General features: G+C 41.8%; 1 protein-coding gene across 2 annotated transcripts in view; it reads left to right on the forward strand.

Moving 5' to 3' along the window:
• mmp16a (matrix metallopeptidase 16a (membrane-inserted)) overlaps nt 1–26037 on the forward strand; it is a 77692-nt gene that overhangs the window by 18578 nt on the left and 33077 nt on the right. Inside the window, exons 2-5 of one of the 2 annotated variants that reach the window (XM_085467726.1) lie at nt 2698–2846; nt 4051–4065; nt 4348–4470; nt 11172–11476. In XM_085467726.1, coding sequence (XP_085323852.1) covers nt 2698–2846; nt 4051–4065; nt 4348–4470; nt 11172–11476 — 592 coding nt within the window. The remainder of the gene's footprint in view (nt 1–2697; nt 2847–4050; nt 4066–4347; nt 4471–11171; nt 11477–26037) is intronic. The other variant, XM_085467728.1, reaches the window with a different exon arrangement.

Raw genomic sequence — 26037 nt, forward strand, 5'->3', positions numbered from 1 at the left:
GAGTTTGATACTGTAAGTCATTGATGCAGAGTTTGAGTCTCTTCATGAAGGTCTCAGTAGATGTGCCAGTCACAACACAAACTACAGAGAGAAAGTCTCGCTTATTCTAGAGTTAAGACTTCAATGAGAAGCCGCTTTTTTAAATGTTATTTATATTCCAATGTAATATAGACATATTAGTAACTGGGTTTGTCATTGGCACTGTTAATATTTTCCTTTCATCAAACAATTTCAGGGTAGAGAAAGTAGAAAGTTTAGAAATGCTGTTTTGCTGGCTAGTTCTGATCTTACTGAAAGAATGTGTCTTTATCTCAAGTGTAATAACAATGTATGAAGTTACTTTAATAATTAAATAGAAAACATAATTTCCACATATTTTGTCAATATAATTCTTAGCTTTATTCTCATAAATTACTAAAGGAAAAGTCTGGGATTCAGAATAACTGGCTGTGTGGAAAGAAAAGAAAGTTATTTTTCCAGGTCACCTTTTTATGAAAGAACTTAATCCTGTGTTGCGAGAAACAATATGGTATATATAGTAAGGCTGGTAATTAAGTTGGCAGCAGTTAGCTTAGCTTAGCATAAAGACTAGCAGGTTTAGAAGTCTGGCTTTGCCTGAAAGGATCAAGCTGCCTTAAAACAAAGCAGGTTATATATAAAATGTTAAAGAGTGAGCTTTAGGCAGGCTGGTGGACATGTATTGTTAAATACAGCAGGGCTCCAACCAGCTCATTAGAAATGAAAAAACAATAAAGAAATCACTTAAAAATTGGCTGAAAGTTCAGTACAGATCTCCTGTCTCCACAAACATATCAGAATCATAATCAGCATACTTTATTATTCTATAAGAAAATTATGTGGGTTAGAGTTGCTCATATATTAAAGAGATGTAGCTGCCCTGTTACACTGGCATGCACCACCCTTTAGCTTCGCCCTTGCTTTGGACTGGAGTGGGCATTAATTTTCCCAAAAGGTGGGACTGTTTGGAGGGCCACACTGATAAGCTAATATAAGTTAATTATTATTTATTGGTGCAGCCACTCACAGCAGTCCCAATTTCTCATGTGGCCCTTTGGGATAATTAATTGCCCACCCCTAGAGTCTGGACAAACATGGGCATTATCTGGATCTGAAGTCAAGCTAGGCTAATCACCCTTCAGTTGCACAATCACCTAATGGAGAAGCTTTATGTAGTTCTTTAAAAGAAATGTATTTCAATGATCTTGCTCGTTCTTCCTGCTCATAAGATGCTTTGTTAATTACCAGTAGGAATCCCCATGTTTGCATGAACTATTTATGAGATCACTCACATTCTCAGCTAGGATCTGCTTTGTGCAGTTGCCACCACACTTACCCACAATGCTCAGGCACCTGGGCATCCTCCCGGTGTCATGATTTTTTTATTTAGTGTCCTCATTTGCACATTAGCTGAGTGACATGTTCAGTTCTTCTCACCTTCTGAACAGTCATACATATCAGCTTGTTTGCACCGCTGCTACAAACAGCATATACAATAAGTTTCAAAAGAGCTCATTGTTACTGCTTGGATGTGGAGCGCAGTCATCGTAAACGAAGCTATAGACTCGCATTTCTTGCTTTTTATTGCATTCTCCTCTCGCTCTCGCACTCTGGGCTTTCCTCCCTGTTTAGTAAATTTCATTCTCAGTGTGTATGCTATCCTGAGCAGCGGGCCTGAAGCAGCTTGAAAACACTGTGCACGAGAACGGCGCTCAGGTTTCACAGCACAGAGTTGCTGAAAGAGAAATAAGAAGGTCTGAGGCAAACACGCGGCAGTTCTGAGTTCACTGGATATTTGAGATTCCGGGCCAACGTTGTGTTGTTTCACTTTCCCCGCTCTTCAAGCAAAACAATTTAACCCTCGTTTTGCTGTTGGCTTTGTGTTCCGATATGCAGCAGTTAGCTAATCCCACATTTGGCATTTTTACGATGAGGACTGAGTGTATACAGAGAGGCTGAGACTATCCAAATCCCTAAAGCCTCTTCTGTGGGGACGCCCGGCCGATTCCCGCTTCTCCTGCTTGGTCCAAAGATCTGAGCAATGATTCCCTCTGGCTGGATTTTATAGGGACACTCAAAGCTTTATTACACCAAAGCCCTTTCCAGACAAGTAAAATGACATGATAACGGATGACATTCTGCACTATAGACTGGTATGGAGATTTCTCTCTGTCTCTACTTATGCCCTTTTACAAATGTCTTTTCAGATGTGTCCTTAGACCGGTTACTAGCTGATCTTTGCTCTGTGTAGCTTAATGCGGAGTTTTATCTTGATGACATTTAAATGTTGTTCTAGGTCGTATGGAGTGTGCTTTCTGCTTAAAATGCTTCTCATGCACAGGAAAAAAAACAAACTACACCATAAATTTACTTGTAGGAACTCTGGACTCGCACTTCAGCACTAGCAGCTCTGCGCTGCTCAGCTGGACAGGGTGCGGGTGAAGTGTCTTGCCACAGCGGAGGCGGTTAATGAGCTTTATAGCTGTTGGAAGAGCCAAGCTGGATATTTCCCCACCTTTTCAAACTTTATACTCAAGCTAAGCTGCCTCCTGTCTTCAAATGTCTATTTATGATTTTGAGATCATGTTTAGCTCCTGTCCAAAAATCAGTCTTTGCAGATTATTCCTTGGAGTTTACAGTGATGTCTAACCTTTTTCCTCCTTGTTTCCTTGTTTATAGGCATGGCTCCAGAGGTATGGCTACCTCCCTCCTGCAGACCCCAGAATGTCAGTGCTGCGTTCTGCCCGAGTCATGCAGTCTGCTATCGCTGCCATGCAGCGCCGCTACGGCCTAAATGTCACAGGCACGCTGGACAGCAACACTATAGAGTGAGTCACACACACCTTTAAAAATACCCTTAAAGACACCACAGTATGAATTATGCACAAGGTTCACGATGGGTTTATTCCCAAAATAAGAAAACACGGGTAAGAATACAACAGGAAGCGGCTGAGTGTGAAATTACAGCTACAGAGAAACCGTGGTGTTTGCTTTGGTCATTTTTTGTATTCGCCTGAATACAAGTAATTACTTGGGATATGTTGAATTGCTCATGTGGCTTTTAAAAAGAGAGAGATGTGGATCTCAGATTGATTTTTATGATTTGATGAACAGTCTCAGACTAAAAATCTAAATTCGCTGAGGGCCTCGGGCATACTGTAGGTAGATGTTTTATTGTAATTTGAGGAGGGAAAACACACTGCGAACTGTGTTGCTTGTGTTTCTTTTTTGTAGGACTCACAGTTCAAGTGAACTAGACATTTTCAAAAATGGAGGTACAGGCTGTTTGTGTTTCTTTTCGCCCCGTCTTACATTTTTAAGGCGACCAGAGTCGTTTTGCCAGACGCAAAGTTGGCGTAACGTAGACTAAGTGGGGCTTATTAATGTGATCAAAGAGGCTTTTTGCAAGAGTACACCTCCGATGTCAGATCAAAGACTTCACAATGTTTTAGTATTAATAGACAGTGGAAGAAACAGAAGAGCTGCGACTCTGGTTGGCTTTGTCCTCATTTGAACAGTCCAACCTCAGCCCAGCAGCTACAAGCAATCAAGCAGGTCATGTTGGTTTGGATTTTCTTTCTTTTTAATGGAAAGACTCATTGTTATATTATATTTTGTCTGCACACAGGAGTGTAGTGGAGTGAAAACCCACCTGGGGCTCTCATAAGTCTTTAAAGAGATGTTTTTAAATTATTCATCTGTATGAGAGCGGCAGTGGCACGAGGACACAGATCATCTGTGTTTTTAAAGCAGCCCTGGATTTACCCGGGTTTAACCTCGCCGCATTATACCTGCAAATCACTAAAACAGTGCTCGCTGACATTTGTGCGCACCAACAGCGAAATACCATCCATGCCACACGCAGCAAAAGAGCTCACATTGGTCACTGAACTGTGATGTGGCGATGTGGTGGCCAGCTATGTGAATGCAGACTAACAGCTATCCAACCGCTGGGCTGAAACAGAGTGAAATGTGATGAGCTAACAGTGCCTGTTTCTTTTTCCCCCCTTCTGCTTCTCTCGATTAATGTAGGGATAACACGATAAGGTGAGGCACCTTTTTTTTGTACATTTAAATACATGTAGTTTTACACTGTGTGGGTGTTACGATGAAGTACGTGTGTTCTGTTATCAACACGTTGTCATCTTTGCATTTCGTTTACATATAAATGTTCAAAAATTACATCATATTGAATTATTTTGCACATCTGTTCTGTGTGACACTGGCTCAGAGTTGGCTCCTGTGAGCCAGTGACATCACTGTGTCAGGGTGGGGGAGGTAATGTGCTGCTGCCGATATAACTTTTTTCCTCCCCGCCTTTCTCCACAGGTGGATGAAGAAGCCCCGATGCGGGGTTCCTGACCAAATAGGGGGTGTGTCCAGATTAAGTGTCAGGAAACGACGGTACGCCCTCACGGGACAGAAGTGGCAACACAAACATATCACATACAGGTGGGTGGATTCAGCTTTTCTTTTGTTTTCAAGGCATTTCAGTGCTACCTAGCACTACAGCATGTTCAGAAAACCCCAGAAACACACCCCAAACTGCGAGGAGACCCCAATCACCCGAGCAGCCGTGTGGGAGACATAGAGATAGGAAGAAAGAATACTTTTTTCTTCAGTAGCTCCTTTATTTCCGAGTCGTTTGAGCTTTTGACCTGTCCCTGCCTGTAAGCTTTATAGCAGGGCTGTCAAACATAAGGCCTGTGGGCCAGAATCATTCTAGCAAAGACTCCAATCCAGCCCATAAGATTTTCCCTCTGCTAAAGACTTCCCACATGCCCATTCATGGTACATCAATGTAATTAAGTGACAGATTATTAACTGACAGATGTTTTTTCACTAACTACCAAAGAAATTTCTGTGTTTTGGTTTTTTTAGTTTTGTTTTTCTTTTAGAAAAGCCTACAGAAAAAAAGGGGACATTTTCTTTGGATTAACCAAAATCTGTGTAATAATTACAGGACAGTCTGGGCAATGAGCTGCCAGATCCTTCTTACACATTCATTTCTTGCAGTTAAAGCCCAAAGAGTCACGCTGACAGATGTCTTACCCCTACTCTAGCAGCTTCTTTATCATGTGCAAAAACTGTTTCTTGTATTGAGACAGGCTGTATGTGGCCAACCAAGTAAAATCACTTTGACATCCCTGATTTCACTTCCTCATTTCCACTGAAAGAAGCACAATATTTGAACTTGCGTAATGGACGCGAACCTACAAAAGCAAAGGTCAAGTAAAGTTCCACGTCACTCAGAGCCTTAAACATCACATTAACAGCAGCACAGGCCGTGTCCATCAAACCTCTCACTGCCGGAGCCGTCTCGCTCCTGACAGAACATGTAGCACAAATGCAAAAAGAGTGTACGCGCACTGGTGACCTCACCGATTTCATAATTCACCAGCGCCTTTTCTGACATCCCGCTACATGAGTAATAATGTATAGGACAGCTTTCTGTGGTTATATAATTTTTCTCTGCTAAGATGTAGTGAGTAGCCCAGATTCTGTAATATTTCATGTGTGTTATACTGTTGCTTGCCTCAGCTTCGTGTTTTATGGACAATCCTCAAGTGCTGTTCTTGTTTTTTCAGTTATTATTCTAGATTTTTAAAAATGTTTTGCATAAGCGGTAATTCCTGCTAAATATAATGTATGGCTCAGTGGCCTCGAATAACCTTTTCTTTTTTTGAGATTGAGTTGAAATTGAGCACGTGGTTCATTTGCAGCACCACTGATAAGAAACCAAACCAATGAGGCGGATCGATGCAGAGTGGAGGAGGAGAAGGGTGGAAATGAGGAGAGAGGAAAGAGAAGAGAACAGGAGAAGCAGATTCAGAGAGAAAGACATGAGCTGAGAGGAGGAGGAGGAAACCCTGGTGGAAGGCAGAGGGTACTCTCTGACAGATTAGGGTTATGTAAATGAATGGGAGCATTTTGAGTGTGTGTATTTGTGTGTGCATATATATTTATATATATGTGTGTGTGTGTGTGTGTGTGTGTGTGTGTGTGTGTGTGTGTGTGTGTGTGATGTGTACATAGATGTGGCCTCTAGTCAGTTGTCAGATGTGCCTTCAGCTGCTCCTTTTATGTCAGATTGCAATGGAGGTAGTTGGAGAATGCAATCGTCTAACGACTCTTTTAATCTGCTTAAATGTTCTTTATGTAGTGTTAGAACGGGTCACCTCATTTAAATCTGATTCAAGTATCAAAATCTTGTCAGTAATTTAAGAAATGCTGCTATGCATTCGTGTCAGAATAAGAAGCAACATCTTTCCTTCTCAGTTTGAAGAAAAAACGTTTTCAAGTATAACTGAGGTTCACCGATGGACGGTGGTAAACATAAAATTGTGCTAACTGCAAGGGAACTTGTAAGGTTAGGTGCTGAAAGCTATGAGTCACAGTGACGGTAACGGTTATCCAAAGCACCTTATGCCCATAAATTATTAGGATGCTGACTTTTAGGAATATTGTACCTCAGTCATAAAACATGTTCTCAGAGTTCTCAAGAGTCGCAGATCTTTAAAATTCAAATCAAAGTTGAAGTAAACACAAAAATTAGCCAGTAGACTTAAACTGTTTTTATGTTTCGTATGACGATGGTAAAGAAAGTAAAAGCATACATGAAAATGTGATTAGCATTAGCTAGCTAGAACACTTCTGAGTGTTTGATACAGAGGTTTTGTCTATGTATATAAAATGCTGGAATAAACATTTCCCCACTTATAAAACATAATATAACATAATATGTTATAACCTCGAATCTTTTTGCGAATCTTTACCATTCTTCTCTGCACGCCTTCCAGAGCTTTGTCAAGTTGGGCCAGTATTCGCACAGTATTTATACTTCCTGAAATATTTGATAGGTTCAAGCCAGAGCTGTGACTTGGCCACTTTATGTTTATGTTAACCGTTGGCCCAAAGATATTATGCAGTGCCATCTGACTGTGGTAATGCCTGGAAGTGTAAAAGCTGAATATGAAATTGGGTCATCTAACAGCTGTCAAAGGCTGCACATGTGCCGTCATTGTTAATTACCCAATGATTTGTTGAGTAAAAAGAAATGTAAAATTAGACTGACTAACAAGGAAGTTAGTAAGAACATCCCTAGTCACTAAGCCCCTTAGTCAATGTCTTGACTGTGTGTTGAGGGTCATTGCCTTGATGGAAGAACTTTCTGCTCAGTCTAAGATCATGAGTGCTCAGGTGACATGACATAATGAATTTTAAAAACACACACCCAACAACATGATGCTGCCACCGCCGTGCTGCACTGCACGGATGGTACTGTGCAGAGGATGAGCGCTGGCTTAATTCATCATATATAATATCAAACTTAAAACTGCATCTAAACCATTCAATCCCAGATCAGGTGCTCTTGTTGCACACAGTCACTGGACTCCCAGGTGTCTTTTGCGAAAGGAACAGGCACTACCTCAAAACAAACACTATCTCTACAGACACTACAGTTAAACTGTAGCAATCTAACTAAAAAGTGGATATCTTGTTCTTGTTTCTCCCCGAAGAACCTCTGCCTTTCTGTTACAGGCTTCAAGCATTTAAAATAGTCCTGAAAAAAATAACACTGACATTTGGAAAGTATAACAAATGCATGCAAGCCCCAGGTGTGTGCTGGTCTCGGTGTAGCCACATACAGTACTTTCTGTGGGGAGGCACTAATTAGCTTTGGCATCCCTACTGTTTTCCCTGCATGCAGGTACTATTACAGCACATGAGTTGCATTCGGAGTCATTATCACCTCGCAGTATGGAGTTTAATATGTGGTGTGGCCTCAGAGCAGGCAGGGATTATTTCCATTTGTTATTGTGCAGCTTCGCCCTGCATGTGTTACCCTCTTTATCTGGCTTGTCCTTAAAATAGGACACACATACAGAGGGTTGGGTCACAGGCTCGTATGAAAACCATCTTTTTTTTATTCCTTGAGTGGCCTCAGTTGTTGATAAGGCCTTTCAGAGAGAACAGGACAAGGGCATGTATTCACACAGAACCCTGGTGGTGCTACAGTGTTTATGTGTTACTTTTAATAACAGGGAAGACGTTTGTACCTTTGTGACTCTCTCTGGGTCAGCTGATATTGATTCAAAAGACGGACTGTTTCCCTGTCTTTATCACGTTTGTACTTCAGTCTGCTTTACATAAGCCCTTTAAAAGACAAAGTGGCTATTCATGATGCCACTTTAAGTGGTCTCAATTAGGTAGGAATAGTTAGCTAATGCCACTTCTAGATGATGTTCAAGATTATCTCTGGAATTTAAGGCTTTGTCAGCTCCCAGGTTAAGATAACAGCATTTAGTACCTGCACTTTAAACTGTAGAACAGTTCAAAATTTACACAGTTTTAAGCTCAACTTAATATTAGTATATACTCAATACTTGAAATGTGCAATTCACTTGTATTTTTATTTTTTATTCCTATTTATTCTATTTATCCCCTTTGTATATTTTATTTATATTTGTCTCTGTATTTATATATGTGTGTGTGTGTGTGTGTGTGTGTGTGTGTATATATATATATAACAGTTCTGTAACTGTAACTTCGGTCGTTGCTGTGCTTTTTTTGGAAGTCGAATTTCCCAGAGGAACCCACCCGAGGGATTAATAAAGTTCTATCTTATCTTATCTTATCTTATCTTATATCAGCTTCAAAGACATTATTGTATATCTTTGAAGCTCATATCATTAAGAAATGGGGGGGGAAAGAAATCCAGCAGAGGCCTGAGAGATGCATCAGTGAAGCCTCATCAGGAATGGTCTCAGTGGAACGTGGCTGTCAAGAAGCCATTCTTAAAGAAGATTACACAAGAACTGCACTGAAAATCCGTCGGGTTGTGATGCTGCCTCGCTTTTCGCTTTTTAGCCAAGATATTGAGCGTAGGGGGAGAAAAGTGTATCGCGTTCCACAGTCAACTTTTTGACCAGTGTGACTGCATCGTCTGGACGCTTGTAGAGTTTTGTGGCTGTACTCGACAGTGTGAGACGCGACAGTTGATGTGAAAATAACAAACAGAATGGCGGTATTATCAGTTAAAGATATATTAGAGACTTTTATTTTGAAGAGCTACTGGGAAGCTGAAAGGAGGTTGAATGTTCTTTTTTTTCCTTTTTTAGGTGGACAAAAACACTGCTCTGGCTGCTGATTCTTCTCAGTCTCGGTTCAGTGCATGCACCAGCTGCTGTTTGCCTGACAGTGGAGGTCTAAATGTAGGCTAACAGGAAGGATGCTAGGATATCAAAAATAAGACATAGCTCTAAAAAAAAAGAATTAAAAGCATCCCTGCTTCTTCGTCTTTTATCATGACGTATGTTCTGTTACTTTCTTACTTTCGCTCTGTGTGTGTGTGTGTGTGTGTGTGTGTGTGTGTGTGTGTGTGTGTGTGTGTGTCTGCAGGCCTCAGTTCTGAAATCATTATCAGAAAGAGAAAGTTTTACAAGACTTTTGAGAGTGCAATTAAAGCGAACACGTCTCTGGCAGAGTGGTGGTCGGCCGCCTGCGAGTCAGTCTTGAAGCGGCCGACAGAGAAAGAAAAGCAGATTGTGTTTTGCTATAAGTGATTAAGAGCAATTCAAAGGAATGTAGCAGGTGATTCAATAGCAGAGTATTTATAATTCACGACCAGCCTTTGTGCTTCCCTCTTCACCAAATGTGATTCAATAATGAATCGGAGCTTACGTGTGGTATCAATTTGCAGTGTATATAAATGTGCCTCGCAGTGGTAAAATGGTAAATGGTAAATGGCCTGCATTTGTATAGCGCTTTTCTAGTCCCTAAGGACCCCAAAGCGCTTCACACTACATTCAGTCATTCACCCATTCACACACTGGCGATGGCAGCTACATTGTAGCCACAGCTGCCCTGGGGCGCACTGACAGAGGCGAGGCTGCCGGACACTGGCGCCACCGGGCCCTCTGACCACCACCAGTAGGCAAACATGGGGTTAGTATCTTGCCCAAGGATATTTGGCATGCAGCCAGGAGGCAGCCTGGGATCGAACCACCGACCTTCTGATTAGTGGCTGACCTGCTCTGCCACCTAAGCTACAGCCACCCCATGGTAGACAAAGGCGTTCTGATAATATTTATTCCTATTATGGAAAACGACAGCGCTGACAGCCAAACACAGAAACTGTGAAGAACTCAAACAAAAACGGGAACAAAGGTGACGAGGTGATGGAGGGTACACAAATGAGACGGGGTGGATGCGAGGCGATAACAGGGAAGTTTCGAATAAACCTGAAGCAGTTGAACAAGAAAACAAAGAAACTGACGCGGAGCTGTTTTGACTCCCACTTTTTTTACGCACTTAAATTAAACATCATCGTTCCTCCCAAATCAGACGCAGCAGCAGAAGAACACACAGAGCGGCTTGTGTTTACAAGTGTCTTAAGTTGACTGATGTAAGCTACACCTATCTGTCTATCCCTGGAGACGAACCAGATTTTAATAGAGCGTGACACTGAGATATTGTCAGACTAGAATAAAGCGGAGAGAGGTTTTTCCTGATTGCCCGAACCAGACTGTGGCTCTCAGCAGGCAGTGGACTGTTGATAATCCTTAATTAGAAAATAAATTCCAGAGGCAGGAAATTGTCCCATCCTCTCCACACCTGCACCGACTCAAAGCCGGCGGGGGAGGACTCAGCTGTTTTCTCTCACAAATCGCTCCATTTAGCTCTCTGTTGGCGAGCAGGACGAGCGTGAAATGGCAGCGTGCAGGGAAAAGCGGTGATAGTTGGGTTTTTTCCTCTTCTTGTTTGGCGTAGTGAGATCACATAGATTGACATGCAGCGATGTTCGCCTCTTTCAGCCGTTGTGCTTGAACTCACTGTCAGTTTCTGCCTTGCCATGTCTCAGATTCACAGGACTTTATTTTCGTCCCTGATTTGATTCTGTTCTTTAATTTTGTCTTTTTTCTTTTTCCTCTGAGTGGTCATCCAGCACAATAAGCCACTCTTCAGTGTGTTTATTTTACCCAGTGCTGTGAGCTCCTTATTAGACCAATTTACAGTGGATTTGCTCATCTTGACAGCTGAAAGAGAAATCCAGATTTGAGGCTTGATGATAAAAAGAAAATGATCTGGCCTGCGTGCATTTCTCCAGTCTAACTTCTTTACCCCCTGTCTTTTATCTCACATCTCTGCAGCATAAAGAACGTGACACCCAAAGTGGGTGCTGAGGAGACCCACGACGCCATTCGGCGAGCCTTCGACGTGTGGCAAAGCGTGACGCCACTGCGCTTTGAGGCTGTGCCCTACAGTGAGCTGGAGAGGAGCAAGAAAGACGTGGACATCACCATCATCTTTGCTTCAGGTTTCCACGGAGACAGCTCACCCTTCGATGGCGAGGGGGGCTTCCTGGCCCATGCCTACTTTCCAGGGCCGGGAATAGGAGGCGACACACACTTTGACTCAGACGAGCCTTGGACGCTGGGCAACCCCAACCACGATGGTAAGGATGGTAAATACACTGTTGACCTTCAGGGTTTCATCAGCTTGTCGCAAAAATACAACAAAACCAGACGTCAGTCATAAAACAGTGGCTTTTATTGAGTATTTACAACAAAATAGTCCCAGCAGCTCGACCAGAAGCCAAACTGCTGACCTTACGCATAATAAGCTCCTGCTGCTAATTCGTTTTCTGCAGAGACATGGCAGCCAATAAGGTTTAAAACGAGTTTAATTCACACACAGAATGTCCATAAAACACAAACTCGTCACACTGTTAATTAGTCCTTGGCTGTGCGTTCATTTTTAGTTAACGTTAAACAATGTGTAATGCTCAGAAGTTGCTATCGATTTCAGGTAACCTGCAATGACGTTAAACACACATCCTTACTGTGGAGTATTCTGCCCTTTTTTTTTCACTCGCCTGTTTTATTTCACCAAAAGTGGACAGAAATGATCGACACAGGATATCGTGATCCCTGAGGTGCGACACAGGATTTCCCGCGGCCTCGCATCCAAAACAGTAAAACAGGAAATTGTTTTCCAACCTGTCAATGTGGCTTTACAGATATAGTTACAGGTTTAATACTTTTATCACATTTACTACATATTTACTGTGGTAATTGTAAAGGTAAAAGTGTATTTTATGTTCAGTACGTCTGCACGGAGCCATGCGTCGTGATGCTGTTGGTTTTGCGGGGTCAGGTCACTACTCATTCCTTGCTCTGCTGTGATTTACAACTGTGATTTGCTGAGGCTTGTTGCTTCATCTCGCTTTCTCAAAGCAAATACCACCCTCATTGAACAACAGTAATCATATCCCCTCTCACTCTGCGCCGATCTCAAGCCCGTGCCCTTGCTGAGTACCTGCCCTTGGAGCCTTGCAGCCCGCCTTTAGCGGGGTCTGCATGCCATGTGTTCTGCATGGTGCAGTCTGAGCAGGCGCGTTGCCGTCCAAGTCGTTGTGCTGATATGCAACAGGTCTCCACTTGTGTTTTTTGTGTATTAGTGGCAGACAGTCCTAGGTGAAACTCTGAACTCTGTGCACCCTTAAGCGAGAGTCAATGAAGAGCGAGAGAGGGTGGAAAGAAAGGTCTGCAAAGATGATCCAATCACAATAAGATTTGTCCGAGTTTGCAAAAGATGGACGTACCTCTGCTTGAATCCCTCATTAAATTCTAGGAGCTGATCCGCCCTGCTGTCAGCGAGTCATGAGCCAAAAAACAATAGCAGTGGTAACCGATGCAGCGCCAAGGATGAGGGACACAGGGACACTTAAGAATGAGGGACACAGATGAAAAAAAAATATAGATACATAAAAACAGATGAGATTCCTAGCGGGAAGGCAGCGGAGATAACAGCAAGCAAAAGAGAGGATAACAGAGAGAAACACAGTGTCATTAGACAAATATTGGAAGTTTAAGCGCTCATAAGAGAGACAGAAGGAGAGGGAAAGACTGAATGAGCAGCGTAGTGAGGAGTAAAGAAAACATTTGAAGAGGAAAGGCAAGAGAGGGAGACGAGTGGGAGCTGGTGAACACTACTTTGGAAATCAGAGTAAGTAACTTGCTGTTGAAGACAGAATTTTAAGTTGGAGCGGAGGGGCATTGGCAGGTTCAGACAGAACAGAGTGAACAGCTTTTCTTTAAGCTTTGATCGATCAGTGTGACTCTCTATTTAGGATAACGATAACCTCTAGTAACCGTCGACAATGCTGGTTGTTCATTCTGCTCCACTCTTTGACATGATACATATGTATTAACACGCACATGAGCACACGCGAAGGTAAAGACCCGCACGTTACCCACGCACTCACGCGCACGCTGACAAGCAGCTGTCACTGAAGGCCACGATTCTAGCAGACACGTTCTGTTCCTCCCCTCAGTGCAGTATTAATACAGCCCTGCTGTGGCCCACACTTCTGTGAAAACATCCCATAATGCAGGCACTTCTATTACGCTCTCTCCAGCTTTTTTTTTTCTTTTTCAAATGGGAGTGTTTACTGGCTGAGTCCTGACTGCTCGCCGTGGCGGGGGCTGCCCTTATTCCTGTATGACGGCTGGCGTTACATTTAGATGAGTTTTGAAGAAGCACACAGCTCAAAGCTTTTTTCTTTCTTATCCTGAAATGTAACAATCCCTATGCCAAAAACTATTGCAAATATCAGGCTCTGTATCGCTCTGCCAGATTGTTTTTCTCATCTTGGCACGGTCGCGAGGCTTTGAGCCATAGTGTAGCTTTTGGCAGACGAACACTTAAAAACTGTAAGATAATAGTACCGCAAGCAATAACGCTACAACTTCAGTACTAATAATTAAACATAGTCCTGTTTCATTGCACCGCGTACTGTTGCAGCCAGTGTAGCTGTGATCAGATTAATGTATCATGACACAATCTCTGCAGTATTGCTTCAGTTAGTGGTGTTTTTATTTCATCTCGTAAACACATAAAGTCTGAGCTCTTTTGTTCTGGCCATTTATTTGCTCAGCTTCCCAGAGATGAAAACAAAAAAAAAGAAAAAGTAAAAGAGAGCATGTACTGTATTTTAAGGCATTTACAGTTACTCCCGTGTTTTTGCATCCTTATACAGTAGATGGATGGTAATGGATTATAAAGTGTCACGTAAGTGCAAGGTCCTTGCTGTCAAATAAAGGCAAAGAAATGATAAAATGTGTTTGTGCTAACAGCTCAATGAGACTGAAAGCTCCTCAGATGCCAGAAAAACTGCACAGAGGTTCTAATGATGGAGACTAGAGAGACGAGGCTCTGTGGAGAGTTGTCATAATCTTGCTTTTACATGGATTTTATTGGCCAGTGCAGTACATTTCTGAGCTTTCTGCACTGGCACTGCTGCTGTGTCGATATTCCTCCTCAAACAATAGGCAGACAGGTGGTCTTACGCTGAAGTGATGCTTCCTAGATTATGACTAATGTGTAAAATGGAAACGATGCAATGCATTTACAAAGAAATATCTCCAGAAGCATTTTTTTTTCATGTCATGTCATCACGATTTAAGAGCCAAAGATGCGAAACTCAGCTCGCTTTTGTTTATCTGGAATCGGCGGCAGTAAAATCACGCACGCAGATGTTCATTTTAATCTAGATGTTGTGGCGGCGGGGATGGATAATTCCATATATTTCCAGTGCATGCTATTTCAAGGATCTGTAATCCATCTCTGATTCATCCCACACTTTGTAAGAACAGCTGGGAATGATGTAATGTTTGCTCAGACCAGCACATGATTTTTAGCTTTTCAGTTCCTTTTTTCATCCTATTTTCTTTCTTTCAGTCTCCTCTCCCTCCTTCTTTGTTGTGTTTCAAAGTTACAATCCCACACAGGCACACAGCAGAGATGAGCTGCTGTCTGGTAAGCTGTCATACCTAATCCTCCCCCTGCACTGTTGTCGAGAGAAAAGAAAAATATCAGTCATCAGGGCGACTGTTGCCAGCGTCACACCGTCAGTGTTATTGTTGTTGTTTTGGACAATGGTGTCACAGATGCACGCTGAAGGATTAATCCCTGTTTGCGCTGAGACAAACACTTGCATACATGTGTGTTTAAGTACTCACATGTACAGTTCCACTCACACTCCAGCACAGGTGTTGATGGTAACACCGAAAACCTCCTTGTGATTGCTTTGGTCTCAAGCACACTTGCCAACTTTTTGCTAAGTGGTAGAGAAACTGCAAAAAATGTGATGCAAACTGGAAACAGAGACCATTTGCTTTCAATGTAAAAGCTGTGCCTTTGAGGGATGTTGGTTAAATCATTAAGACACAACTTTAAAGGCGAACAACTGCATCCCTACCGCTCCGTGGTTATAGCAAGGGTTAGAGTTATCAGTCATAGCATATACATTTTATGTGCCGACTTGTCACTAAGTCTTTGTAAAGTATTTTGTGTTTGGACATTGGTTGTTGTTTTTGTGATCAAGAAATGTGTTCAAGTTTAGCTAGCGTTAGGCTACCATGACCAAGAGTTCTTACAATAATCTGATGATCAAATTTGTGTTATAAGTACTACACCATAAATGCTTTGGTCTATATATTAGTATATGGTCTATATGGTAGAGTGCCATAACAACAGTTCAGTGTAATCTTTGAGGGAGTCTTGATATACAGTAGCTAACATGCAGCTGTTATGTGTGTTTGATTTTGGTACATTTATCACAAAGGAGAGAAGGTGGCGACTCTAAATTAAAACACACTAGAAAAGCTACAACCACGGCAGCGTGACAAAAGAAAAAAAGAAAACCGTGTTGTACCTGAAGATGTTTCTGCCAAAATTTAAATCTGTTTTTCAAGCTAAGAATTCTAAACATCTGCTGCCTCAAGTTTCCCTAATATCAGTTTTTGCGCTAAAAAGTAATTAATTAAGAAAGTGATTTATACATTAATGGATCCTGAATGTGAAAGTAAACAAACCAAGGCTGTGCCAGACCATCTGTGGAGACTCCACTTTCACCCACTTATTAGCTGTTTGCTTGCTAATAACATCATGTGGGGGTTTTTGAGAGTCGTGTTTAACAAGTGGATGCACTGTAAGTGGCCACTTAAACATTTGCAGGTCTAGTTTTTACTTGGATGTAACCAAAATCAAAAATGAGAGATTTTCAGTTCTCATTTTCAAGTCTAATGCATCTCTGAAAGAGTTGTTTATCACATTTTAGAGGAGCCAAATGCTGCGTTCTGTAACCAACAGTGCAACGCTGTATTAAAAACTAAACGGTACTTTGAGAAATAAGCAGAGGTCTCCAAGCTTCCTTTTAGTGTGGAAATGGACATAATATTAATTACAGTCATAACGCGAGCTTGTGGTTGCTTTTTGGAAGAAGGCATGTTCAGATACAGTTTAGGATGATGAAAAAGTGAAAAGGCATTTTGAATATTAAGATCTAAGGGTTTTGAGTTCTTTACAGTAGTGCTGTGCCATATCATATTGTCCATGATGATATAAAAGTGCCATATTTTCGTGTCCTGCTATAGCAGTATCATGTGTTTTCATGTTCCCAACAACAAGACAAGCCCTGAAATGTCTGAGAGCGAGAGCATCATCTCAGCCTCTAATAACAATCTAATAAAAACAATCCTCTCACACATCACAATACTGCAAAATATGCAGGAGAACTGTTCCCACCAAAGGCGAGACAACAAACACGTGGTCGAGTAGAACACGGCTGCGACATAAGGAGGACATGCTAGTCGCCGCCGACGTGCAACCCAAAAGTAAACAAGTGACTCAACCGTGCATCTCTGGAGTTGCGCTGCTTAAGAAAGGAGGAGCCAAACGGTGGAAATTACTGATGCAGTTACACGGTGGCAAAATGAGGGCTTTAAGCAGCTGGATAAAGAGCCCGAGACAACATACAACATCCCTGATTTGCTTACATTTATTAATGTTTCTGCCTGAAAGCTGCAATCCCTGCTAAATATTGTATTTTATTTTTCTACATCATCATAAATGTCAGTACCACAAATTTCCTTTGATGCTGGATCACCCATTCCTGCTTTATAGTATTAGCATGGCCGCAACATTTTTATAGTGTTATGTTTGTAACTTCACGCTGACCTGTGTCGACTGATGAAAGAGTTCTTGCAAGACTTAAATGAATTTGTTTCCCTTTTTAATTTTTCATCCTTATAAAGGTGCTATGTCACAACACATGAATTGTTAGCATACAGATATTTTGGAAATTAGACTGTGTTTGCTTGTAGCGGGATTCATGTCATTGATTCAACTCTGGAGAAGTTACTCTCATCCGGCCGGTGTTATCGCTTTTTTGCTTCACCCTAAACCCTCTCCTCTTCCTTGCAGCGAGCAGACTCAGACACAGATCATATCGCACCTTTACGTGCAGGGTGTCATGCCTTAAAAGAGCGCGTGAAGGTTGTTTGACACGGCGCTTTGGTGAGATCGCTTTCCTAGAAGCCTGTGTTTAAAGGGCGTGTCTGCCTCTTGTGCTGCTTTCAAACAAACATTGCTTGATTTCTTTAAACAACTCTGGTTAAAACACCTTAACAATCACCTCTAACAGGGACAAACGGTAAATTGGACATATGCAGCCTGATGATTTGTGTATGATTTGATTAGTGTATCCATCCTGGAGTGCGGCTAGCAATGCTGTTATGTAATTTTACCTTAAAGTGGGATACTGGAGATCTCTTTCTCTCAATTGGTGTTGTTACTATCTCTGCTCTGCTTTGCAAAAACCCCGTGGCCAAAAACAGAGAGAAGTGCTCCTGGAGTTCCTGCAGCTGCTGTACACTCCCCAAATGCCTGGCTTAAGAGCCCGATGGATGGATGAATGGCTGTAAGAGATCGATAGATGCAGGGATAGATGGAGGCATAAGAGAACGGGCTAAAGATGTCATAGGGTACAATCGAAAGGAGAGCGGAGGGTGGATGTGAAAATTATGCCGGGAGGATAAGAGGATTGCGTGAGACATCATGGAAAAATAAATAAATTTAAAAAAAGGGGGGGGGGGGGGGGGAGTGCTGGAGGGCAAAGAGGAGAAGATTGGAGGGATTTGGCATGAACACATGATAAGGAGTAAAGAACTAGAACTGGAGATGGAGATGATTAGATTGTCTCTTCAGCAGATCTCAACATGCCGTGACCACATTTGCAAAAGTTGTTTTATTTACTTATTTATTTATTTTTTGACAGTTTTTCCATTTGTGCACCAGGAAAAAAGAAAGATGAGGCAAATAAGCATCAACACTCATCTGTGCTTTATCACGAGGTCATCGTCGTGGGCTGAGGCCGCTGTGTTTTCCTTTGTGGAAAAACCAAAAGCGATTGATGCAGGAACAGATAAGATGTATTCCATTTAGATTTTAAGTCGCAGAGAGGCTGACTGGATTTGAGGGGAAAAAACCAACAAAAAAAACCAGCCTGGCACTAAAGAAACATTTCATCACCTTCACTGCATACCATGACTGTACACAAACACCCAGTTTCACCCGAGGGTGACTTATAAGGCCTGGTATGTCTTCAAGGACCTCCAGCCTTCGCTAATATCAGGGGAAACTATGTAACAACACAGCATGAAGGCTAGACCTACACACAGGAAATGAGAGATTCCAGCGCATTATTATGTTCTTCACCCTTACCCCCCAAAAATGAACTGGAGGTTAGAAAAACACACCCTCACCAAGGAAAAATACACCAAGAATTTACATTTCCAGGTAGGAGGATTAGAAAATTTGGGGTGTTAGTGGGGCACTTGATAACCGAGTGAAGGTTGGTTGATGGAGTGGACGTCGGGATCGACACATTTGATTGATGGTCTTGGAAGAAAGCTCAGATCCCCGATGACATTCGCCAAAACAGTTTATCATCGACGTCCGGTCCTTGTTATCCAGTGGTGCATTCAAAGCAGATGCCATTTTGGGTTTTTTTTATTTGTTGTTGTTGCTGTTTTTACCTGCTGACGATGAAAGGCGATAGATTTTTAGGCGTCTCCACGGCAGGCAGAGCTGGCATTGTTATGTGCAGCAGCCCCTGTTGAGTCAGGGTACCGTAACGAATAAGAAAACAGAAGAATACACACACACACATAGAAAAAAAAAGAGATGTTAGAGCAGGTAGAGTACAAGAGAGAGAAAAGGAAGAGTAGTTTAGGAACTGAAGAACATATGGTGTCCTTGCAGGTTTATTTTTAGGCTACTCCTACTGGGTGATGAGGAGGAAGCGGTGCGCTCTGTCTTTTCCACCCCGTTTCTCTTGTTCTCCTGTTCCTCGCTTTCATTCTTGCACTGGCTCTGTCCATTAGGTTCAGTGGGTTTGGCTGGCGTAGCACTTGATGTGTTTCCAAAGCACTGTTATAAAGCTGTTAAAATAGTAATGGCTACAATACAAATCAATCCAACAACAAAAATAAAAAGCAGTTATGATTCAGATATATGGGTGATTGCGTATCCCGAAGCCAGAACCCGAGGAACCCAGTTTATTTGCTTGATTGACTCGCTGATATTTCCTTCTGGCTGTGGCGGCAGAAACATGCTTAATGGGCAGCACTTGCCGGGATTGAAGAGTCATTTTGCCTCGTTGTCCAGACATTAAAATGACAATATATATTTTTCCAAATGGGGAAGTTCTCTGCATGTTGTTTGGACAACGTTTTGGGAAGGTTGGCCTGTCTGCTGTCAGGCTACGGTCTTTCAGTCTGTACGCTCCTATGGTCTTATTTTAGATTTCTTATCGGGTTTTTATTTATTTATTCTTTTTAAGTCTCCTGCAGCATGTTTGGATTTGTCATTCCACTCCAGCAAGTGATGTATTTCTATTTTTCTTCCCTCGTAATTTGGTCTAATTTCCAAAGTGGCGTCTCCTCTGTGTTTTGTGGCTGGCTCAGGTTTGTGATGTCAGGAGCTGGCTCGGGGATTCCTTTGCCTGTTTACTTCAGAGCAGGAAAGGGCGTAAAGTCATTCATTTGATAAATAACTTTGTTAGTTAAAAGTGACATGTAGTGGCTTTCTTCCCTAAAAGCGAAGTGTGAGTTTGACACACGAAAAAATATTTAAGTCCGAAATGCTGACTTTATGTCCTTAAAACATGCAATAATTTCCAGAATATTTCAGCAAAAATTCCAAAAAACTATTTGAGAATGGAGTGTTTATTGAACCTTTTGTCAAAAAAGAAACAAAATGAAATAGTAATTTGCACATATGAGTTTTAATTTGGTATGTGTGGTAAAGTATTGTGCAGATTATTCAGATTGTTTTAGAGGAGGGTGAAAAATGATGCTGTAGAAGTCTCAGAAAGTCACAAAAACACAAACACTACCGTATCCCATATGATACATTTGGTCTTATAGGGTCAAGGTTTTAACTTTTTTTCCATGTAATTTTGTCATATAAGTACAATCTAAAAAATTACAGCCGTCAGATTAAGGAATCTGATCAAATGAAATGTACATAATTGGTTTACATTCATTTTACACCGAGCATCTTTTCCATAATTATTGATAAATCAAAAAGTTGATTGACCAAATACCCAACACTTAAAATGCTAGGCCTAAAGCAAGTAAACCAGTTCTGACCAACTAATTGATTGAATATCAAATCACTTGACCAATCATTAACACTTAGTGCTGTAGGCCCCACCCCCCAAGGTTGCTTAACTCTGGTTCCTGATGGATCTTCTGCGGAGGCGGGGTAAGCCTGCACAGATTTCCAGCATTTTCTCAGCTGTTTTATTTCTTCTAAATCTGAAATGAAATGAGGTATGATCTGAAACCTGTTCTTCATTTTCTCTCCCTTGAGCAGCTGCTTTTTTTTTTAAAGGGTCAAATTATTTTCCTGGATCTTATTTTACCTCCCGTTCCTGGTTCCAGGCCAAACTCACCGGGTTCCTCCAGAGGTTCCTCGTCCTCCAGAGACGAAACATTGATTAAGCCTTTGGATGCTTTGATTTGTGTCCCACTGACTTCACCGGATAGACTAGAGGCTCGTTGCTGACTAAAACACGGAGTACTGTACGCCGAAGCAAAGGACAGTGGCTTTCACGGTCCATTTCCAGCATGAATCAGAGTCTGTTCTCGTTGGGCTCTGGTGCTCTGCAGTGCATTGTTCAAGTAAACGAGTAAATTAATTGGCAGCATACTCCTGTACTGGAACCAGACGCAGCTCTGAAAGTCTCAGGAAAAAAAAAGTGTTGTTTCCTCAGGATCGCTAATAATGTGAAATACTGTGAAAGCCATTAACTCGCAAGTGCAATTTGAATTAGCGTTGAAGCCCTAATGGTGTAAAATGACCATTTTAGCCTTTCTCAGCAATATTTAGTTAAATGAAAATTCATCAGTTTATTTTTTTCCTTCTGTATTGTTTTGTTTTGTTAATAGGGGCTGTTTCTTTTTAATTACACAACTTATGTCTGATATTTACAGGATAGTCCAGAAAAGTTCTTTCAAGGTTGTCCCACTCACAAAACTGCACTTCATCATCTGCCAGTTTCTATAAAGAATTGTAATCTTTCCTGTGCCCTTCAGTCTCTGTCTTTGTCCTATCTCCCCTGCTCTCCTGCTGCCGCTCTCTATTTCCCAGATGGAGAAAATAAATGGGGAGATTCAGATGTGAGTTCTTTTTTTCTTACCCGAGGAATAGATCTTTATCTTTTTACTGGAAACACGTGTACTCGTGAATCTCGAGGACATCAAACAGGGCTGTTTGGGCAGGTGGTAGGAACTGTATCGATGGCTGGGTTGCTAGGTTTGTGGGAGGACACATGCTGTAAAACAGAAGAACAGAAATGTCCACACACATATACAAACCCAGTGCAGTGGTGCTACATATGAGGCAGTTTGTCTCTTGCATCATGGACGGAATGATTTGACAGTATGGTTTGAAACGGTTGCCTGGGAGCACGATGAATAATATATAACCGAATACATGCATATACACAACACTGTGCGAGGCATATCTGTGAAATGTGATGTAATACATACAGATGAGTATGTTAAAAGAAAAAAGTAAGAGGTTAATGGGGTTTTATGCCCCCGGCTTTGGCTCTCAGGCAACAATAAAGCTGGAAGGAAGTTGGCACTGGGTGAATGTGGCACACAGGAGCTAATAATGCAGCGAAATCTCAAGTTAATTGTCTTGTTTTACAAAAGCGTGTCACTTATATAAGCGGAGTTAAGTGCAGAAAATAACGTTTGCAAATTAAAGCATTTGTCTTCATTTTGTCCAGCCCACTTCTGAATTTAAAGTCAGGCCACCGGAGACATCAATATGACAGAAAGGACTGGGATCCTGTATCTGTTTTAGTCTGACAGATTAATGTACAGCAAGTAATTAAAGAATGCCATGAAAGCTGCACTGCACTGTTACAACCATGGGCTGTAATACAGGCGTTAGATTATGTAGCCACCTCGTCTCTGGATCTTCTTTTTACTAGTTCTTGAATTTGCCAGGTGCAGTATCTTTAGCACACCGAATATTATGTATCTGTTTGAAGAGGAAAAAAAAGCATTCAGTTTTTCCACTTTTTCCCAAAGAAAATGAAATAGAAAGACAAAGACAGCAGAGAGATCACCATGTGTTCCTGCCCACTATGGCTGCCACTAGAAATAGACGGCTGCCTACTGACAGCAGGATAAACTTCTACGTGGGTGGCTGTGCTCTCTTCTGCCCCCACACATGAATACGCTCACGCACACACTTAACACTCTCAGAGGCAAACAAATCGCACACCTCGGGAGGCTCGCCCTCCCACAAGTCAGTCAGATGCTGTCATAACCTCATACCCATAATCCTCGGTAAACAAAAAGTGTAAACAAACCTGGCCGGGGTTCGTTTTGTTCTGAAGACACTCTTGAAACAGTACCTCTTGCGTCTGCTCTGATGTGCTGTGCACATTTTCTTTGTATTTTAAGGATGGGAGTAGCCGTGTCGCCATCAGGGTTTCTCAGGGGAGGTTTTTTTGTAATGTGTGGGTATGTTTTAGGATGGCTCGTGCATCAGTGCATCTCAGGCTTTGTTACCAAACTTTTGAAGAAGGTAAAATGCTGCAGCAGGTGAACTGAAAGTGCTGAAGTGTTAGGCCTGACTGAGTTGGAAGGGAGGTGCCAAGCTGAAGTGTAAGGCATTAAATAAATGATGGGGATTTCAGTGTTTGCCACAGAGTTAGTCCTTGTTTGTGGTAATAGTCAGCTGGGTGTACCTTTGCTTTCACAATTGAATTAATCATTTATTATAAACTACATGACAACTTCCTCTCCAGCCAGTTCCTGGTCCTGTGGACGGGCTCCACCGTCTTGACGTGCAACTGTTGATTTAAGACCTTGTTCTGGTCTGCAGCCTCGGTGAGCTCAGCGCTGTGGCACCGGCTCTCCATCTGCCTCAGGTTCTGGATGGAGTGGCCCTCAGCTCGCAGCAGACCTCCAGAGCGGAGCAAGGACTAGTCTCCAGCTGCAGTCCAAGATGGTGGTGCTGGAGTCTGTCCAGCTGCTGGACGACAGATACAAAACAGTTAGATGACACTGAGGACCACCACAACAGCTACTTGGAAAAAAAAGTTAGAAAATGCACTCGGGCATGTGTAAAAGTGTGTAAAATAAGACAAAGAAGAGCGTCAGGTGAATATGCAGAGGGATGGCAAAAGCGACTATTGTGCCTTCTTCTTCTTTAATCAGGAATTGTGATTACCTGCAAGGCTACAAGAAGGGCATGTTTAAAACACTGTAGGCATGCTGATGCAGCCAGTATTTTTCTAGTGTTTTTTAGCTTTATTTCAAATTGCAAAGCGAGGTCTGAAACTTGTTTGCACCATTTTCATGGCTGTTTGCCGCCTGCAGTGTCTATAGGAACAGACCGCCAAAGGATGTGCAAACACACACATGCATACACCATCGCTGCACTTACCATGGCAAATGCATTATTAATGATTAATGATCACAATGAAAATACACACGCATCCCCGTCTCACTCACAGGTGCTGCACAGAGATAAACATGACACGAATAAAAGATGTTTTTCTTTGGCAGCGTTTTTGTTTTTTTCTTCCTCCTTTCAGCTGGTTTATTTATCTTGAGTCCACTGGAACGGCCAATTTTTTGGATCCCTGGCAATGTTCCCAACACCGAATTTCAGTCTGTAGCAGTCTGTAAATAAATAATTACTCTAGTGTACATATGTTGCTCACGTCAGCTGGGCTTTGTTCTCTGACACGCTTGTGAGAATTAAGGGTAATAGATTCAAAAGCACAAGTGTTGCTCAGCCAGGGTGTCTACAACCTAGAGAGAGAGGACAGACAAAGAGAAAGGCTAGACTATAGGAGTGTTTGAATAACTCAACAACACTAACATGGAGGTTAATCAGTTTCCACTGCTCTTTGCAGTGTTTTTTAAATATGAAAGCAGCTCATCTCATCATTACGAACAGTATTCAGATTGTGTTGTGGCTACTTTGGCTACTAAACAGTCTCTTTCTGTTATATAATTGAGTACTGGAAGAGTGGTGTTACATTTTATTTGTAAATTGTACCCACAAGAAACCAGCATGGGGCAAAAGTTTCAGTCTGACGCTTTGAAATCTTGTTTTCAAGTGTTTGTATTTGCAATACTTGTGAGCTGATTTGGTGAAATGCACAGAGTGGCGCACAGCGTGTTTCTGTATTGTCCTGCGAGGGTGTGTTGGAAGTATTGAGGGTGTGAATGTGAAGTGAGCAGAATGCAGCTATTGTATTTTGGCTGCATTCTTCACAATGGTCACTCTGTCAAATCAGGCGCACAGCTCTGGCTTGACAGCCAGCAGAGGTCTGCGTGCCCCAGGCCCTCTGAGCCAGGCACTGATTCACTGGGCTGAGATCCTCTGGCAGCTTGTCAGCACAGCATAGTACTCCTGGACAGCCAGTGCTCTCATTGACTCACACTCGGTTTTACTTTCTCTGCTGCCTCTGTGGACTCGCATATCTCCAGCTTGGTTCCCTGTCAGGGCTTCTCTTGTTTCCAGTGACGTACTGAGTTGGACAAACAGCATCCTGTGTCGGTATCGTGAACTTCACCCCAGCTGGAGGACAACAGCTGATTTCTGTTTTTTTTCCTCCTTTCAGACAGTAAACTGTACCTGTTCTAGTCAAGCACTTTTTAAAAGGCTAAGGTTTTTTAATAAACCTTATTAGGTTAGCATCTTTAAGGGTCTGCATGACTAGTATTTTGACACAAACGCAATTTTGTTAGTACAGCTACTTGACAATGCGATTGTATCCTCTCTCTACCTTACATGTTCATGAAGGCTGATGACACAGTACACCCTGCATCAGTACCTCATTGGGTCTCCATTGCAGTTGTTGAAAGTATATGTAGCTCTGTTTGAGTCTTTATGGATGGGAGAAATGATTAAATGGTTAAAGTCTTGTCTGATAATGTCACCTTACACATGAAACATGTAGTAACCACTACATCACATAGCTACTGATTTTATTGTAAGAAATTGATAAATAAATAGTTCTAACAATTCTTAGTTAAAGTATAAAGTCATAAACTTATGGGTTAAAATTTAATGGAGAAACATAAAAATGATGGATAAACAATTGAAATAGTCAACTAAAGGTCACGTAACAGCTAGTTGATGGAAATGCATAAATCGTTAAAACACCTAAAGGTGATGCTTAAACTGTTGAATACTAATATATAGTTAAAATTAGCAAATAATTAGCTAAGAATTAATGACTAACGAGCTGAATAAACACATAAACGCATAAACAACAGAAGTAATGAACTGCAACAGCACTGAATAAACAGTTGACACGTTTTGCTAAAATAATGCACAGACAGTTAAAATAATAATAAGCTAAAGTCATGCACAAATAGCTGAACTATTAAAATAGCTAATAATTAACTAACAGTACAGTAGTGCTTAAGGAACTGAAGTAGTTAGCTAAAAGTCATAGCTAAACACTGATGAATAGTTTGACTGTAATGTAAAAACAGTTAAAGTCAGTAGAAAAAAGCAAAGGAACCAGAAGGGATTATGCAGCCAAGAGATGGCAGCTAGGATGAGCTAACGTACGCTTAGCTTCTTTTGTTTAAAACAGTGTTTTTCTTACTTCATAATTGC

This window comes from Copadichromis virginalis, linkage group LG9 (assembly GCF_057382275.1).
Source record: "Copadichromis virginalis isolate Kocher_CV1m ecotype Utaka linkage group LG9, C_Virginalis_male_GT1.1, whole genome shotgun sequence".
Taxonomy (NCBI): Eukaryota; Metazoa; Chordata; class Actinopteri; order Cichliformes; family Cichlidae; genus Copadichromis; species Copadichromis virginalis.